Source organism: Austrofundulus limnaeus, unplaced genomic scaffold (assembly GCF_001266775.1).
Source record: "Austrofundulus limnaeus strain Quisiro unplaced genomic scaffold, Austrofundulus_limnaeus-1.0 Scaffold136, whole genome shotgun sequence".
NCBI lineage: Eukaryota > Metazoa > Chordata > Actinopteri > Cyprinodontiformes > Rivulidae > Austrofundulus > Austrofundulus limnaeus.
The window spans coordinates 371,487-389,217 of record NW_013952538.1 but is presented as its reverse complement, the minus strand read 5'-3'; the positions used below and the strand labels follow the sequence as shown (position 1 = coordinate 389,217).

Here is a 17,731-nt window from a genome sequence, read left to right as displayed (position 1 = left end):
ATAAAAGAGTTTAGCAGCAGATTCACTTTTGTATTTCCACCTACAGCCTATGTAGGATAAGCTTCAGGGTGCTTTGTTTACATTAGATGTGGACCTGCATTTTCAGTACCACTGAAATAAATTCTTTTAAACTACTCCAGTCGATGTAGTTCAACCTTTTCTCTGTTGTATTTCATGTTTTTGCAATAAGTCCCTTTAAACAATTTCTTATAATGTAACTTGTAAAATTAGTCGCCTGCTTCTTAAGGTCCTGTCTAGAAAATGAGAACAAATATAAAGGTTGCTATTAGGTTTTAGAGATGAAAAAGTGGAAAGTAGCAGGTTTTCATTCATTCATTTTGAACTCAATCTGTCAGGAAAACTCAGCCAACAACTGGGGAGTCAACCGGTAAAAAATAAAAAAAAAATAATCCCACCACCCACGCCTCGACTCTCTTATAACCTCAGCGTGACTGTCTTAAAGTCCACTAAGAGCACGTTTCTGATGAGCCAGAAGGTACAGAGTATAAAATATAGATGCAGATAAAGAAAAAAGGAGATAATGGTGTTCTCCCGGCCGAACAGAAACCATTAACCCCTTCCTATTATCAGGCAAATTAGCCCTAAATCACAGCGCACCGTGCCCGGCTGCCCGGCTAATTTAACGGTTTACACACAAAGTGAAAAAAAAAACTCACTTGTAAATCCCCAGAATGTTGTATTAGAAATCTTCCGTCACCGGGTCGCACCGTCTCGTGTATCCAGTAAACTCTGCTCTCCGCTCAGACCTGCTCCGCTATGTCGCCCTACTCCTCGGTGGGATTTTTTTTTTTCTTTCCTTTTTTTTTCTGACGATAAACTTGCCGAGCCCAGCCAGGCTATTGTTAGCCTAGTGCAAAGAAAGCCCCGCCCCCTCAAACGGAATTCCAGACACACCATTGGGCAGTCCTCGACCACTTCCCCTTCCCATTGGCTAATTTAGACGCCCGTTTAAAGTCCAGGGCGGGTCCCAGGTCGCCGGCAAGAAAGCACGAGCGGTGGTGCGTTCAAAGTCGTGACGAAATGTTAGAAATTCTAGCTTCCCTTTTGATTTGAAACTTGTGCGTTGCGTTCTAGAACTGACTACATAATGAAGATTGAATAAACTGCAATGTAGGAACTTTTCTTTTGCTCCTCACTGAATCGGAGCAGGTAAAACGACAGCTAAAGCCGATGTTGGTGTATATTTAATATACTTCTAATTGCTATTTCAGTCTTTCTATCTTTCTAATTACTTCTCTCCCTGTTTTTCTCTCTCTCTATTTTCTCTTCACAAAAAAAAAAAAAACATAATGGTGTGGAGAGGATGGCTATAAGGGGAGAAGGGAGGCCATCCAAAAAAAATAAAATAAAATAAACGACAACTAAAACCGAAACGATATAATCGAAATATGTTAGAAATTACAAACACGACTATTTTTATTAGGTAAAACTGTTTTAAAAGACACAACTCAGAAAGTTTAATAAAAAATTATAAAATTATAGAATTAATATTTATCCACAGTTAGGTCTGTTTATATTTTTTCTTTCTTTTTTAAAATTTAAATGTATGAACTTTTTCAAAAGGTTGACTGATTCTGCTTTATGTTAATAATTAAATCCAGATTTTTAGCAACATAAATCAAGAGTTTGTAGGTGGCGACATCTAGTGGTCAGAGTGAGAAATGCATGCCCAATAAATAAATAAATAAATATGTTTCTATTATGAAAATTATATAAATACGCCCCCCCACCCCATTTTTCAGACTTTCAAAGTAACATTTTGACATATGAATAAATAAGGGCTAGTCCTGCAGAATGTTAGTAAAATATATTTAATATGTCAATGAAGTCGTTGTACTTCTTCATTAATAACAGGGTTACCAGAGATTTGTACAAACAATTGTAACAAAAGCTGCGAAAGAGAGACTGCTGGGTCTTTAAATCACTGCTTAGACCTTTTTTTGTTTTTTGACCCAAAAATCTGTTTTTCATATTGCATCTATATGCATTCATTTGACTTTTTTTGTATTATTTTAACATTTTGTTTGACTAAAACTCCACCTTTCTTTTATGGTGTAAATAAATAAATAAATAAATAAATAAATAAATAAATAAATAAATAAATAAATAAATAAATAAATAAATATTTTCTGTTTTGGTCAAAGCCAGAAATATCCTCTGGAGCCTTCAAAAATTCTGTTGTGCACTAAAACTAAAAGTTCAGTTTCAAGGTTTTTACTATGCAAATGCTTAAAAGTGGTCATTGGCCCCACTGGCCCCTCTAGTGGTGCCCCTATACAAACCAACCCAGTTTTAGTTATCTAAACAAACAGCAGGATTTAGTGCGTGACTGCAGGAAATTATGGACATTATGAAGGGCGATGAGACCAACCTACAGTTTTATTTATTTGCTTTTAGTTTATTTCTTCTGTTTGAATGTTGAAGTTTAAGGTTGACAGAAAAATGATAGTCTGTTTGTAAAAACATTTTTAAAAGAGGAGAAGAACAGAAAACTGATGAAGAGGAGGAGAAAGAGCCGCAGTCACTTCCGCACCATGTGAGCCACCGGGACTGAAGCTCATTTGCTGCCGGATGGATCCGTCCTCCACCCGGACAGAGAGGATCATCAGCTCCCCGGCTTCGGTGCGCTCAGGCTGGACACAGAGATGCGTCGCCCCGCCGACATGGATGCGGACGTGGCGGTGTCCCTGTCGGTGCTCGCGGGGCTCGTGGTGATGAGCGAGGCGACCCGCAGGGTCCTGATCCGGGCCCTCGCTCACTCCGGGCTCTCCGTGGACGCGGCGGAGCTCGTGTCCACCTTCCAGCTGTGCTGCTGCGCGCACGAGCTGAGGCTGCTGTCCGAGGTGGGCGGGATCCACCCTCGCCTCGCGCTCGCCTTCACCTACCTGGTGTCGGTGGTCCACGGGCTCACCTTCAGGGGGGCCATCGGGAACCCCTGCGGTGCGCTGGAGCGCGCGTACCACGCCACGCTCCCCGGCGGCCGCGCGCTGCGGCGGATCGCGTGCCAGTTTGCCGCGGCTGCTGTTGCGCGAGCCGCCGCGCTGCAGGTGTGGAGCATCGGGCTGTCGCGGCTGCACGCGCGGCACAGGCTGCTGGGCTTCCGGTGCGTCAGCCCGGTTCGCGGCGGCTCTCTGCACGAGGCTGCCGCAGTGGAGCTCGCGTGCGCCTTCGCGGTTCAGACTGTGATCACGCACACGCAATCGGTAAAGGAGAAGTACCGCGTGCACGCTGTGGCTGCGATCACCACAGCAGTAGTTTATGCAGGTATAATAAGTTTTCATCACCTTTAATTCCGTCCGATCACGTGACCTACCTTGGCTCACCTGTTGTGTGCAGGTGGCGGTGTGACAGGAGCTGTGTTTAACCCAGCCGTGGCCTTCTCCACGCACTTTCACTGCAGTGGAAACTCTTTCATGGAGTACTGCTTCGTCTACTGGCTCGGTCCATTTCTGGGTAAGATCAGCTGACACGAATAAACAGCTAAAAGGAGCAAAACACTAAAATCTACAAGCAGCAAAACTCTAAGGGTCAAACTATTAACTTCAATATAAAATGAACATCAGCTAAAAGTAGAAAAACAATCATTAAAAGTTAAAGGAAGCACAATACTAGCTAAAAGGACCTAAATTAGCTAAAAGTAGCAAAACTAGTTAAAAGCTAAATAGGGTTCAACATTAACTAAAAGTAGCTAAACAATAACTAAAAGCTAAAAGGAGCAAAACACTAACTAAAAGGAGCTAACATTAGCTAAAAGTAGCAAAACTAGCTGGAAGCTAAATGGGGTTAAACATAAGCTAAAATTAGCAAAACAGTAACTAAAAGCTAAAAGAATCAAAACACTAGCTAAAAGCTAAAATAAGCAAAACATTAACTAAAACAATCAAAAAACAACTATAAGCTAAAAGGAGCAACACTAGCTAAAATAATCAAAACATTAAGTACAATGTAAACTAAAGAAATCAAAATAGCCAAAATTAGCACAACAATAGCTAAATGCTTAAAATAAGCAAAAATAATAAAGGCTAAACGTTAAAATAAGCAAAACAACTAAAAGCTGCAGTCATCAGCTAAATGCTAAAAGAGCCAAAACAAACACATATATATATGAAGTATATATAAAGGGTAATAAATGAGCATTTATTCTTTCAACAGGATTAATTTCATTAAAATAAAACAACAGGTAAAAAGTTTAACAACCACTTGTACTTTTTAATAATAATAATTCTTATTAGTCTTTTATTATAATCGTAGATATTTTCTAATAAAGACATTTCCCTCTCTTGTTTTTCTGGTTTCAGGTACGATGTGTTCAGTTCTGCTGTTTGATAGATTCTCTCCTGGGGTCCCTCCACCACAGAAGAAGAAGACATGAAGAGATTGAACTCAGAGGATGTTACTGACAGACTTTCACCACACAGCTGCAACAGAAACACTGTTACGACCATTTCAAAGAACAATATAGATTTATTATTTTATTATGAAACACAAACATCAAGGTTAAAGCACAAACAACAAAAAACTAAACTTATATTTAACAATCAAAGGCTAAATACCTGAGTGAAACTCATCAATTATAAAACAAGTTTGCATCTTTTATTTCAGGTTATACATTTGTGCGATTTTATTTGATAGAAAAACCTTAATGGGTGTAAAATAATGTGAAGACTTTGATCCTGTTTATGTCAAATTCTGCAACAAAAGCCTGGATTTTCAGCACATCTTCATTTCTGCAGGTTTATTTGGTGCCTTTTAGGTTCTTATTAAAGAGAAAAACTGAAGAACTCTTATTTCCTGGATAAAAGTTTCTTTTCAAAGTTCTGTCATCACAAACCTAAAACAATGATTATTTAAAACATTAAAATATTTTTAAGATAATTAGTTAAAATGTGTTTGAGATTAAATGTTTTGTAGTGGTAACCCATTTATTCAGAAATAGCTCTGCTTATCACTAAACACCAAAAAGTCATGTTGTCAGAATTTAGTTTTTGAATTTTTGAGAAAAACATGACTTAAATCACGTTTAAACCAAAGTAAAGCAAACATCAGTTGTTTAACTGCCACCATAAGATGAATGTCTAAATTTTGTGTTAGCAAAATATCCCATGAACCACTGAGCAGATTTTACTGAAACTTGGATGTCCAGTTTAACAGACTCATTTTTGGACTCAAACTTATTCAAGACCTGACCTGTGCTGGAAAATGAGTCAAAAAGAGGAATTTTTCATTACTGATTTAATTAATTTCAAATTCTTTATCTTAAAAGCTTCAAAATGATCCACCGTTTGCTAAAGTTTGGTGATTTATCACCTGGTAAGGAGGTTTTTGTTTAGGAAAACTAGCTGTTGAACGTATGCAGGGGTTTCCTGCCTCTACGGCAACAAAAAAGGGTCAATTTCAAAAAACTACAAAAACTTTTGTTTATTGACAATTTCTTACAAACACATTTGTTTATCAGCAAAAAACAAATAGAAAAATTGGTCTTTAGGTAAAAATAACTAAATGTTTTGTTATTACAGTCGACAGCAGCTCCGTTTGTTATCTGACTTGATAAATGTGCCGAAGAGAAGCTGCGATCAGTGAGCTTTAACACGACACACACGGACCAGCTTCAGGAGGATGACTCAGCATGTGGACAAGGAACACAAACGTCCTGACGAAGGATAAGAGCTTAAATAAATGGCATCCTCGCTGATCCTTCGGCGCTTTGGTCAGCCACAGAGATGACGTCCTCCTACAGAGAGTTAAAAAATAAACCATTTTAAGACTAAATGCACTGATGTTTCAGTGTTGTGAGTGCTGAGTCAGCATTCCTCTGAAAACTTCAGCTGTTCATATTTCAGCCGAAGGTTGCTGGGACCTTCGGTTTATGTGAATTTTTACAATTTCAAAATATTTCACTTTATTTAAAAATCTTTTCTCCACAAAAATACATCAAGTTCAGTTTCTTCAAAAGCATTTTTCTTTTTCAAATCCGGCTCAGTAAACTGACTTTTGTTTTCTTATGCTACTTTTAGCTACTATTCAGCTAATGTAAGCTTTGATCTAGACTTTTGCTAATTTTAACTACAACTTTGCCACTTTGACCTGGGACTTCAGCTGTTCTCCTACTTATAGCTTTTATCAGCCCATGCTACTTTCAGCTCTTAGCTAGCATTTGGCTACTTTTAGATTTATCTCCATCCTGCTACTTTTAGCCAGATACCATTCTGTTACACAAGCCTATAGCCAAGCTTTTGCTACATTAGCTTTTAGAAAACATTTTGCTACAAGAGCATCTAACTAGCGTTTTGCTAATTTTAGCAAACCTTTTACATTATTAGCTTCTAGCCATTAAGCTACTTTTAGCTAACTTATTGCTACACTAGTGTTTAGCCAAGCTTTTATAACATTAGCTTCTAGCCAGCCTTTTACTACTTTAGCTTTTCACTAGCCTTATGCTACATTTAGCTAGTCTGTGCTACTTTTAGCTTTCACCCACTTCTGTTTTAAGCAAATCTACCATTTCAGCTGTGATTATCTGACAGAAACTTATGATAAATTTCAGCTTTATTTACAGTTTGTTGTTAAATGTGGACGTTACTAAACATGAAACAATCGACAAATATTAAAGTGATTAAAATAATTAAAGCGTCACTCTTCGGATGCATTTCGAAGCTTGTTTTAAAACATCTGAAACCATGAGGTAGCTGACGTGTTAGTAAAATAATTCAGACTATTTAGACAGAAAACAAACAAACAAAAACAACCCGACCCACACTCACTAGTGCTCGACGTCAGCATCCTCAAACTGTCCGGCCTCCATCGCTGCAGCGTCCACTTCCATCCCGTCTGTAAGAAGACAGACAGTTCAGGTGGTTTTACAAAACAATATATTGTTATGTGACATTATCAACTGTAGCAATAATAATAGAATTAAAATAATAATATTAAAAATTTAAAAAAAAATTTAAATTACTCTGCAAGGCTATAAAAATGAAATAAGATAAAAATAAGATACGGTGCAGGAAAAAAATGACAAGGAAAACAGTCATGAGAGCCGCTCAAACCTTCAAACTCAGCCTTGGTTTCTTCGGTCCTCACTCCAGCCATGTGGTACTGCTGGCTGACAGACTGGGCCAGCATCCCCTCCAGCCTCTCCAGCGTGGCCTGGCCCTCCTGCGTGAGCGCCGACAGGCCCTCGTCACACGTGTAGAAGGTCGGGATGTCAGCGTGACCGTGCTCTGGACGGACGGAGAAAAATAGTTACAACAAAAGTTCTCATATTTTTTAAAAATGCTAAATTTCTGCAGCTGAACCAACAACTAAAACTAGCTTCAGAATTAGCTTTTGTTGAGATCTGAAAACATCCAACAAACTTTCTGTTTTTGTGTCAACGCAGTGATAAATTCTGGTGGTCTTACCGGCTTCTGCAATCAGGTCCAAATGATCAGTCCATGAAGGGACAAACAAACAGGAGAGAAGAAAAAGTCAATATATTTTTTAGATTTACTCCATAAAATGTGTTGAACTGAGTTAAAACAGCTCTGATACTTTTAGCTAGCCTGTTGCTACATTAGATGTTAGCTAACCTTGTGCTATTTTACCTTTCAGCAAGCTTTTTGATACGCTGAGCTCCTACATATATTCTTGCTACTTTGGCTTTAGCAAGCCTTTTACTACTTTAGCATATAGCCAACTATGGCTACTTTTAGCTAGCCTACTGCTACATCAGATTTAATCCAGCCTTTTACTACTTTAAGCTAGTCTACTGCTACATTACATTTTAGGCAGTCTTTTATAACTTTAGCTTTTAGCCAGCCTTTTGCTACATTAGCTTATGACCAGCCTTTCAGTTCGTTTATCTCACCTACTGATACGTTAGCTTTTAGCCAGCCTTTTACAGCAATAGCTTATAACCAGCTTTTGCTTCTTTTAGCTAGCTAGCTTACTACTACAGTAGATTTTCACTGGGGTTGAACAATTTTGGAATATAATCTAATTGCAATTTTTAATCTATAAATTGCGATTTAACATGTGATTATTTTTAACATATTCTCAAGTATTTTTCAACAAACAGAAGCAATAAATCTGTTTTATAATAAACAAAGTAAGATTGATTTAAAGCATAGATTAAAATAAAGCTAACATATCTGTAGCTTTACCTTTACACCATTTCAGTTTTTCTTGTTTCATGAAACATGATTAGACATGTTAAGTGAACTTCCTAAACACTGTCTGAACTTCAAAGGACAGTCTATAAATAAATAGAAAAAAATATATATAAATATAAAAAAAGCTTACTGCTTTCCAGCCAGTAACACCACGAAAAAATAAAGTGCTAAAAACATTAAGAGAATAAAAATCTGCTTTAACCAACTTGTAATTTTCTAGGAAAATCAAACTCTGAGCTATAGGAGAGATGTTAAAGAGAAAAAAAGTGAAGAAAAACACTAAATATGTTTAAAACTGCAAATAAATTTAATGAAATAAAAAATAATTTTATGACTTCAATGCTTACATCCACATTACATAAATTAAATTAGTGATAATCTTAAATTTAATCTGCAGATTGTTAGATATCAGGAGGCACAGGGAGGACGAGGTGAAACTGATCTGTGAGTCAAACAGCTGAGTCCAGAGATTTATTTTAGAGAGACAGTACCAGAGAAAAACATTACAGTAAATATTACATCCCGCTTTAAAAACAAGGCAGGAGCAGTGGCAGCTTTCCGCATGCAAGATTCATCTGCAGCGGTCTCCTCTCAGCTGCCGGGGAGGGGGGGGGGTCGCTAGATGGGTCTAAAAAGCCACTAGATCTAGTGACAATGTGGCTAAGATGGAAACACTGCTCTGCTCGGCTCACTCCCAAGTCATGTGACCAGTCAAATCACAGTATGTGCAGTTAGAAAATCTCGTTTTAACATATCGCGAGATTATCGCAAATGCAATTAATCGTTCAGCCCTAATTTTCACCATTCTTTAATAACTTTAGCTTTTAGCTAGTCTTTTACTATTTTTAGTCCTTAGTCAGCTATTTAGATACTTTAATCTTTAGACAGCCTTTTACTTTTTTAGAATTTAGCTTTGAATCACCAGCTGATGGCTCAGTTTTATTAGAAAATGGTGAAAATTTTTAACAATTTCAATAAATCTAACATTTACCTGAGTCAATCATAATGCATTAATCAGAACAATAATTGTATTTGTTTCTGATAATTTTTGTTGCTCTCGCATGTGTTTTTGCTCACCAGCCTCCTCCACGTCATACTCCTCTCCTTCGAAGTCGTTATCAGAGTCTTCGTCTTCAGGGTCAGGGTGCAGGGCCTGGCACTCGCACATCGCTGAGAACATGGATTCCACTGTGTGGGAGACGTAGAATATAAAGCCACGTTTCTTGTGTTTAATGTAAAGTTAATGAGGAAATCCTCAGTGTGGCCACTCACGTGCCATTTTGTCGCCGGGCACAAACCGAATCTCTGTAATCGGGCCCTCGCCATCGTCACCGTCCCCTTCACTGCTGCTGCCATCATCATCGTCGTCAGCTGCTTTCTCAGCCATTTCGGCCTCGTTTTCATCTGTGATAAATAAATAAATAAAACTCATATTTGACCTGCATGTCAAAACATACAAAGAAGACACATTTAACACAAAACACAAGCTAAAGTAAAGCAGCTTTTATTAAGTAAACAGGAGGTATTTGGGTGTGGGCGGAGTTTGGGAAACCTTGATTGGTCGGATTAACTTGGGCACTAACAGCAGGTGCTTTTCCATCAAGAAAAAACTAATTGTGTCAAGTTAAAAGATTCAAATGTGTTGTAGCTTTCATAATAAAAGCTTAAACTTTAATAACTACCACGCAGCAACCTGCTAATTGAAAGAAAACCTGAAACAAAATTGAAATGACCTTAGAATTAACGAATAAGCACATTATATTTTATCAATAAAGAATTTTATTACATTAGACAAACTATTTTGCACAACACTAATTTTATTTTGAAAGGAACATGCTACAATTAGCTTCGGAATCGCTGTTTTTCACTGAGGATTAATCAGCTTTTCCCTAAGACATTTATTTGTTTATCTTTTGCTGTGCACTGACACAAAATAACCGTACATTGAAGCATCTCTCATGAACACACGCCGACAAAAACACTAATGTATTCAAGCTAATGCTAGCTATGTTAGCATGCAGGCAGCTAGCCTACTGAGTGATTATGTTTTTGTCACTTGTGTCCGGTCAGCAAAGAAGAATAAAGTTATTTACAACAGGTCAGAAGCAAGTTAAGTCTGATATCTGATATTGGGACAAACGCATTCATCTCGTACCGCTGAGTTTGCCGTTCACCATGACGTACAGGTGCTCCTGGGGGTAGGCGCTGACGTCTCTGGAGATGGCGTGCAGACCGATGGAGGGATACTCGAGCGAGAAACCCATCCCTGATCCATCGAACCAGGACAGGCGCCTGAAGGAAACACATAGCCGACAAGTGCCAACCCGACTCAAGATGGATGTCTTAGAAAACCAAAAACTGTGTTGAAGTTTCTTGTAGTAGCTGAGAGTCACCTCCAACAGCTCAGGCGACATCTAAAAATATGCTTTAGCTCATCCATCCAATATAACCACCTTAACTGTTACTTATTATTGTTGCCTTGTGCATTAGCGTAACTCCAATATGTATTAAATATCGACCTGAACAATAAACCCACTGTTTACAGGTGAAAACACGCGCCACGTGCATCACTTACGTTTCGGCAACGTAGAGCGTGCCGCAGCCCAACTTCTGTCCGTCCAGCACGGCCGTGGTGTCGGACTGCTCGTGTCGAACGCCCTCGGTGGGAGGATGGAGGTTTTTCAACAGAACCATCGTCCGCGTCTGCAGCGAAACGAACTGCGGGCCCGACGGGAACAAACAGAAAACACGACGTAAACAAGAAGCGGTGACCCACTTCGTGACACAAATCTGGCTAATTTAGCACGAGACAACTCCTGAGGAAATAATACGCGGCTAAGGAGGCGGCTAAACGATCGATCGCTCTTTGCCCTTCTTCTGCTACAATCTAAAAATCAGAACGAGACGCTCGGAGAATAAACAAAGACGGTAGTAAATTTGAAAATTGTGCTCAGTTAGCAAACTATGGCTCCTGCCGCTCCTCGATGACGTCAAGCTACAGCTACGTCAGAAAAATCACGTGACTACTACAAGCTAAGTGGATAGCATAGAAATGACTACGTTTGTACGTAAATGTAACATTCACGTACGTATTTTTGCGTAATTACTTTACGCTTTGATTGGTTCTCTAGTGACATAAAGTGGCCATAGCCTGTAACTGCATCTCTTTGGTTTCTTTTAAGTTTATATGCTTTTCTGCAAAGTATGAATTTTGATTATTGTTATTGTCTTTAGAAAATACAGTGCAACATTGATTAAACCAAAAAAATTTCAGAATTCGCTTTGCAAAAAGCGTACATTCAATCCATAATTAGTTTCTGAAAGTTTTATTTAAATGCCTAAAACCTTAGCATTAATTGTTACAATCATTTCCAATGGTGGAGAAAGTACTCAAACACTGTACTTAAGTAAAATTACAAATAAACAGACAAAGATATACTCTAGTAAAAGTACATTAACATTTTTACTTGAGTAAACGTAAGAACGGTAAGTACTTGCTTTTAAAAATACTTAAAGTATTAAAAGTAAAAGTACTTGCTTAAAGTATTCCATAAAGGTCTACATCATGAAGTGTGACTATAGTGTGTGTGTGTATATATATNCTGGTGGACTATGTGTGAAATGCCAGAATTCATATGATGCTGCTACAGCTGATACACACACACACACATATATATTATATATATATGTATATATATATATAATGCATCAGAAGCTGTAAATTCGCCACAAACGTCCTTTATCAAATCTCAACAAGTCGTTTTTACCAGTTAACCAGTCAAACTTGAATAAGTCTTTTAAGTAAGGCCATGAGTGGCGCGTTTCCTCCGTGATGGAATCCATTTTGGGCCTGTTAGTGGTGCTGCTGATCCAGCAGGTGATACAGAATCTCTCTGCTTTTCATGAAGGAGGGTCTAATGGTACTTTCCAGCTTTGCAGTGGTTCAGTGGACCAATTACAGCAATTCCCTTTTCGCCATTGATTACTTTCAAACTAAAAAAAAATTGTAATGCAATGTGACATGAATGTAATTTTTACTTCAACGCATCACAGAAATGTAGCAGAGTAGAAAGTACAGATACTTAATGTAAAATGCAGTGGAGTAAAAGTCAAAAGTACCCATGATGAAATCTACTTAAGTAAAATACATACATGAAAAATTAGTCACCCCTTTTGCCTTTAGCAGCAGGCAAAAAAAACATTATAATAAAGATTTACATCTTTGTTTATATTTTATTTGATCTGTAACAATTCAATAAATAAATGTTCGAACACACATTCATCATTTTAACAGGAGGTGCTGCTGTAGTTTACAATTTAGTGCTATGCTCAACAGCATCATCATTAACTCGCTGCGATGACCATGAAGCGCTCGTCTTCCTCTCCTTTTCCTCCCACCAGTCTTGATGAAGCTCCTCTTCGTCTTCCTCCCCTTTGGCCTCAGCTGGGATTCCAACAGTGACTTCACTTCGAGCGAAGTCGCCGTCAGTGGCCACAGGGTTGTCATAGCAACCTTCCTCTGAAAGCGAGGAGGAAGAGGAGGAGTTTGTGAGGTTAGTAGGTGTTGGAACAACATTGAAGGTGATGAAGCCAATGAGGATAACCACGAGGGAGACCAGGTAGAGCCCAGAGAACTGAGGCAGGACACAGAATGAAGATACATTTACAAACATGATGGATATCACCCGCCGCCGTTCATGCCAGAGTTTTCAATAAACTAAAATCAAACTAGGAAGAAATTACATTCTGCTTTTCGTTATAACAACAGCAGTTCTGAGATGCAAAGTTATGATTATGATATGCTGAATCATGTTTATGGTATGCTAAATAATAATTTTAAGAAGCTAAGTCATGTTTAAGAGATTCTTAGTCGTGATTAAGAGTCTTAATCATGATTAAGAGATGCTAAATAGTGATTATGAAATGCTAAGTCATGTTTAAGAGATGCTAAGTAATGATTAAGAGATTCTTAGTCGTGATTAAGAAATTCTTAGTTGTGAATAAGAGATGCTAAATTGTGATTATGAAATGCTAAGACATGATTAAGAAATGCTAAGTCATGGTTGCAATATGCTAAGTCATGTTCACGAGATGCTAAGTCATGTTTAATAGATGCTAAGTCGTGATTAGGAGATGCTAATTTATGATTAGGAGATGCTAAGTCATGATTAAGAGATGCTAAGTCATGATTAAGAAATACTAAGTCATGTTTAAGAGATGCTAAGTCATGATTGTGATACGCTAAGTCATGTTTAAGAGATGCTAAGTCGTGATTATGAGATGCTAAGTTATGATTCAGAGATGCTAAGTCACGATTAAGAGATTCTTAGTCATGATTAAGAGATGTTTAGTCGTGATTAAGGGATGCTAAGTCATGATTAAGAGATTCTTTGTCATGATTAAGAGAATATTAGTCATGATTAAGAGAAACTTAGTCATGATTAAGAGATGCTAAGTCATGATTAGGAGATGCTAAGTCATGATTAAGAGATGCTTAGTCATGATTAAGGGATGCTAAGTCATGATTAAGAGATTCTTAGTCTTGATTTAGAGAAGCTAAGTCATGATTGCGATATGATTAGTCTTGTGATAATTCTGTATTTCATACATTAATTCTGACTTATTGGACATTTTGTTCTTCAGAATTGTGGAAATGGACTTCCACTTGCTTTACATAGAAAAATAATAATATAAAAAAACACCCAGACTCTGTGCACATCCTTACATTGTAATGGAAAAGGAAGATCCCGACGAAGAGGCTGAAGAGGTCTGATGTGAGCAGCGACAGGTTGACGGAGGTGGCGCTGCTCAGCTTCATCACCACCGGCATCCCGCTGTACAAAGCAAACATGCAGAGAGCGAACGCAGCAAACAGCAGCCCTGAGGGGAGACAAACGCCGCTCTTAGAAAAACTTTAATTTTACAGAAAAATGTTTCTTCGTCTACTTCACTAAAACACAGAAAACGATGTTTGTTCCTATCTATATTGACGTTTGGAGTCAGCCCTATTGAAGATGGCCGCCACCTTCAACGAACCGCGCCTTTCCTTCAAATACAAAAAGTCAAAGAAAGCATTTTTAAGAAAATTGGCATAGTACACATGATTTTACCCATTTTGTCACATAAGTGACCTATTTTCTTTTGAATTTGGCTCAGCCAAAGTGAAACAAGAAGTGACATCAAAGGGGAACTCTTAATAAAATAAACTTGCTGGTCTTTGTTAAAGCAAAAATATTTAAACTTTAACTCTTCTTCGTCTCTCTTTGATAGCGACTCAGAATAATCTAAAGAAACAGATTCTTTTCTACAGTCTGTGTTGTTAGCTTTTGTTACAACGCTCTGTTTTCATGCAGACATTCCCCTTTGACAGCACTTCCTGTTTCTTCACATGCAAATATCTCAACAACTGTTCATCTCAGCGACATGAAATTTGTTTTTCAATATGTTATCAATGTTCTCTTTCCAAATATGCATTCATGTTTATTAAAAAATTGGATGTCACAGGCACTTTAAAAACAAAAGTGGGTGTAACTCAGTCAATTTTACATATATTGAGCTGAAATTTGAGGTGGTAGTAGCTGAGAGTCATCCTCAACATGTGCTCTGAGTGTGACCTCTCATGAGTTCACACTCGTCTGTTGAGCTGTTGATAAAAATCAAAGCGTTCGTGTTTTCCTGATGTTTTCGTCACAGTTGGGGTGGGGCACTGACCAACTTGCCAGCTCCACTTGATGTTGGAAACCTCACTCCGTTCCAGGATCACCCTGAATAAATAAAACAATAAAACCAGACCTGATTAAAACACAACATTGAACCGATCGATGACGATGAGACCAATGTAAGCTTACATCTGTACGGCGCTGATGATGGTGCCGAACAGGCCGACCATCCCCAGGAACTCCACTCTGCTCAGGTTCTTCACCGTGTACTCCTGAGACACGTTGGACACGGCGTACAGCGTGGCGCTGAGCATCACCAAACCGTCACCCAACAAAATGTTCGACGCTGGAGAAAGAGGAAGAACAACGTTTAAGATTATGTAATAAAAAGAAAAACACTAAAGAACAAATAAATTAAAAATGAAATTAAAGAGATTCTTACTGGAGCCCTGGTCTCGTCCAGCCAGGAGGTCGGCGCCCACCATGGCCCCCACTCCGAGGAGGCAAACACAGACTGAAACGTAGTGGACCACCCTGTAGCGGGTCTTCAAAAACCACCAGGACAGAACCATCAGGACCGGGATCACAAAGCAGTCCAGCAGCTGGAGGATAGAGAAAACTGCAGGTTCATACTGAAGACGTGAAATCCATAAACAACCATCAAACATGACAAAACGTCACTCATCAGCATTACATCATGATAATGTGTAACTGTGACATGAAATGAGTGATATGCATTCATTTAAACTGCAGAAGAAATTTAAATAAACTAGATTAAAATAAAATTTGCCCTAGAAATAAATGAGTCATATTTTATGATTGCAAATAAAAGTCATAAAACCTGTAACCCCACCTGCACACTGGTCAGAGTGGTGTACTGGTACGCTTTGACCACAGTGTAGTTGGCCTCCACATCCACCAGCCCCAGCAGCAAGTACTTCCACCATCTTCTCCTGAGGATCTGTAAAATATTGCCATCCCCTGCGTTTTAAAGGGGAACACCCCTGAATTTCAGTACGGACAGCCGATCAATCACTGCTGCTGTATGTGACGTTCAGCTACCAGGAAGTGTTCAAATCACCAAACAAATGAGCCGAATAAATACAGAGGGCACTGAACTAATGTTTATCTTGGTTTTTATCATTTTGAAGAACTTTCAAATCACAAAAAAGAAAGAAAAAAACAACAACAACACGGAACAGTAAAAGTGTAATTTTGCATCAGTGTAAATACAGACAGTAAATAAAAGCTAAAATCACTAAAACTGTTAAAAAGCTAATAGTAACCAAAACTGTTGCTAAAAGATAAAATGAACAAACTTGTAGCCAAAAGCTACATTTAGGAAAATAGTGACCAAAAGAACAATTAGCAAAACATTAGCTATAGGAACTAAATGTAGCAAAATGATGGTCAAAAAAATAAAATGTGCAAATTTGAGATAAAAGCTAAAATTACACAAACTTTTTAGCTAAATGCTAAAATAAACATAATTGTAACTAAAAGCTAAAATATGACAAAACTGTAAATCACAAACTAAGTTTTATAAAACAGCTAAATTGTTAAATTCCAGTATCAGATAGCTAAATGAGGGAAAAAATAAAATGAAAAATAAAATGAACCATCTGTCACTAAATGCTAAAACTAACAAATTTGTAGCTAAAAGTTAAATTCTGTAAAATCAAATCTTAAAAGCTAAAAATACCGATCCATAAGCAAAAAGTTAAAAAGGTGGCAAAACTGTAATTAAAAGCTAATCTTTACAAAACCTAATATTAAAAATAAATAACAGCTAAATACAGTTAAAAGCTAAAGTTAGAAAACCAATAGAAAAAAAATGTAAAAATTAAACAGCTAAAAGCTAAGATTAGTAAGACATGAGCAGACAAAAATAGAACAAATACTGAAACAAATTTAGAGAGAAAAAAGTTTTTGAATATTTTGGAGAGATTTGAATGCAGTTAGGGGTTGTTTGTTTCTATTATTTTCTATTATTTGAAAAGTATTGTAGTTATAATAACTAAAAGATTTAGCACACTGATCAAGCTCAATGTTTTGATAAATTAAAAAAAAGTTAAAAAAAGTCAAAATTTGTGGAAGAAGTTTGATTTAAAAATCACATGTAGGTATAAACAACAAGAATGCTGAGTCAGCATTTCTAATAAGACACAAAGTCAGTCTGGGTGAAATGAGGAGAAAGATATAAACTCACCTTTTCTGCAGAGCAGCATGGTGGTGTAGGTGACACACAGCAGCATGTAGTTCAGGAGGCTCTGCAGCATGGGCGTGTTCACCTGGAAGTCTGAGGCCAGGTACTGGGAGGAGACGGCCGTCCCACAGATCAGAGCGGCCAGACACTGACCCATGGCCAGGGTCTTAGCCAGCTGCCTGAGAAAAACACAAACCAGACATATAAACAAATTCAATACACCAAATTGACCATGCTGCTTTGAAAAACTCCAAACATCTGGGTTAAATAAAAACTTTATATAATTTACAGCATTAAAACTGAGCACTAAATGATAAATCTGTTATCATGGTTACAATAAATGATATCTTAATTCCACGTCTTCACTCACCAGGTGAAAACATCCTTCGGGTTGAATTTCCTGATCCTCGTCAGAAATCCACAACTGTGCTCCTCAAAGCTCGTGTCCCTGCATGAATCCACAGGCTGTTTATCAGCCATGTTGCCTCATCTGTGGTGGAAAAACCTCACAGAACTGCAGCTATTTAAGGCTTTTAGCTCCTCGACTGTCACTGTGTCGATCCTGAATGATTAACTGTCTCAGAGGGCAAAGATCGCTTTTCTGTTTGTGCACCAGGCTTAAGATCTGCCAGAAGAAGTAACCAAGAAATGTTGCCTTTACTTTTTCACATTTTTACAATATTTTAATATATATA

The 17,731-nt window shown here is 37.9% G+C and overlaps 4 protein-coding genes across 7 annotated transcripts in view; 1 reads left to right on the top strand and 3 right to left on the bottom strand.

Moving 5' to 3' along the window:
* The window catches only part of pak1 (p21 protein (Cdc42/Rac)-activated kinase 1), a 35,004-nt gene extending 34,194 nt beyond the window's left edge, over positions 1-810 (bottom strand). Inside the window, exon 1 of the mRNA XM_014015912.1 lies at positions 678-810. The gene's annotated coding sequence lies outside the window, so the exon portion shown is untranslated. The remainder of the gene's footprint in view (positions 1-677) is intronic.
* A 1,584-nt stretch (positions 811-2,394) lies between these two features.
* On the top strand, positions 2,395-5,016 carry aqp11 (aquaporin 11). Its single transcript, XM_014015923.1, has 3 exons — positions 2,395-3,285; positions 3,358-3,474; positions 4,320-5,016. The coding sequence occupies exons 1-3, from the start codon at positions 2,667-2,669 to the stop codon at positions 4,391-4,393; spliced, it is 810 nt and encodes a 269-aa protein (XP_013871377.1). The 5' UTR covers positions 2,395-2,666; the 3' UTR covers positions 4,394-5,016.
* Positions 5,017-5,483: 467 nt separating this feature from the next.
* Positions 5,484-11,169, bottom strand: clns1a (chloride channel, nucleotide-sensitive, 1A). Of its 2 annotated transcripts, XM_014015924.1 has the most exons (8): positions 10,747-11,167; positions 10,327-10,463; positions 9,444-9,575; positions 9,249-9,359; positions 7,422-7,427; positions 7,068-7,241; positions 6,783-6,849; positions 5,484-5,752 (listed from the first exon to the last, which is right to left on the bottom strand). In XM_014015924.1, coding segments are annotated over exons 1-8 (747 nt in total). In that variant the 5' UTR covers positions 10,866-11,167; the 3' UTR covers positions 5,484-5,751. The 2 variants fall into 2 exon arrangements, with proteins under 2 accessions (XP_013871378.1, XP_013871379.1); XM_014015925.1 differs by lacking the exon at positions 5,484-5,752 and having other exon boundaries at positions 6,782-6,849; positions 10,747-11,169.
* Positions 11,170-12,188: 1,019 nt separating this feature from the next.
* LOC106522765 (solute carrier family 35 member F2) overlaps positions 12,189-17,731 on the bottom strand; it is a 7,174-nt gene continuing 1,631 nt past the window's right edge. Inside the window, exons 2-9 of one of the 3 annotated variants that reach the window (XM_014015919.1) lie at positions 17,407-17,484; positions 17,040-17,215; positions 15,684-15,811; positions 15,273-15,432; positions 15,020-15,176; positions 14,883-14,935; positions 13,897-14,051; positions 12,189-12,805 (exon numbers count right to left, since the gene is read on the bottom strand). In XM_014015919.1, coding sequence (XP_013871373.1) covers positions 12,482-12,805; positions 13,897-14,051; positions 14,883-14,935; positions 15,020-15,176; positions 15,273-15,432; positions 15,684-15,811; positions 17,040-17,215; positions 17,407-17,484 — 1,231 coding nt within the window. In that variant the 3' untranslated portion in view covers positions 12,189-12,481. Of the gene's footprint in view, positions 12,806-13,896; positions 14,052-14,882; positions 14,936-15,019; positions 15,177-15,272; positions 15,433-15,683; positions 15,812-17,039; positions 17,216-17,406; positions 17,502-17,731 lie in introns of those variants that run through there. The other 2 variants (XM_014015921.1, XM_014015920.1) reach the window with 2 other exon arrangements.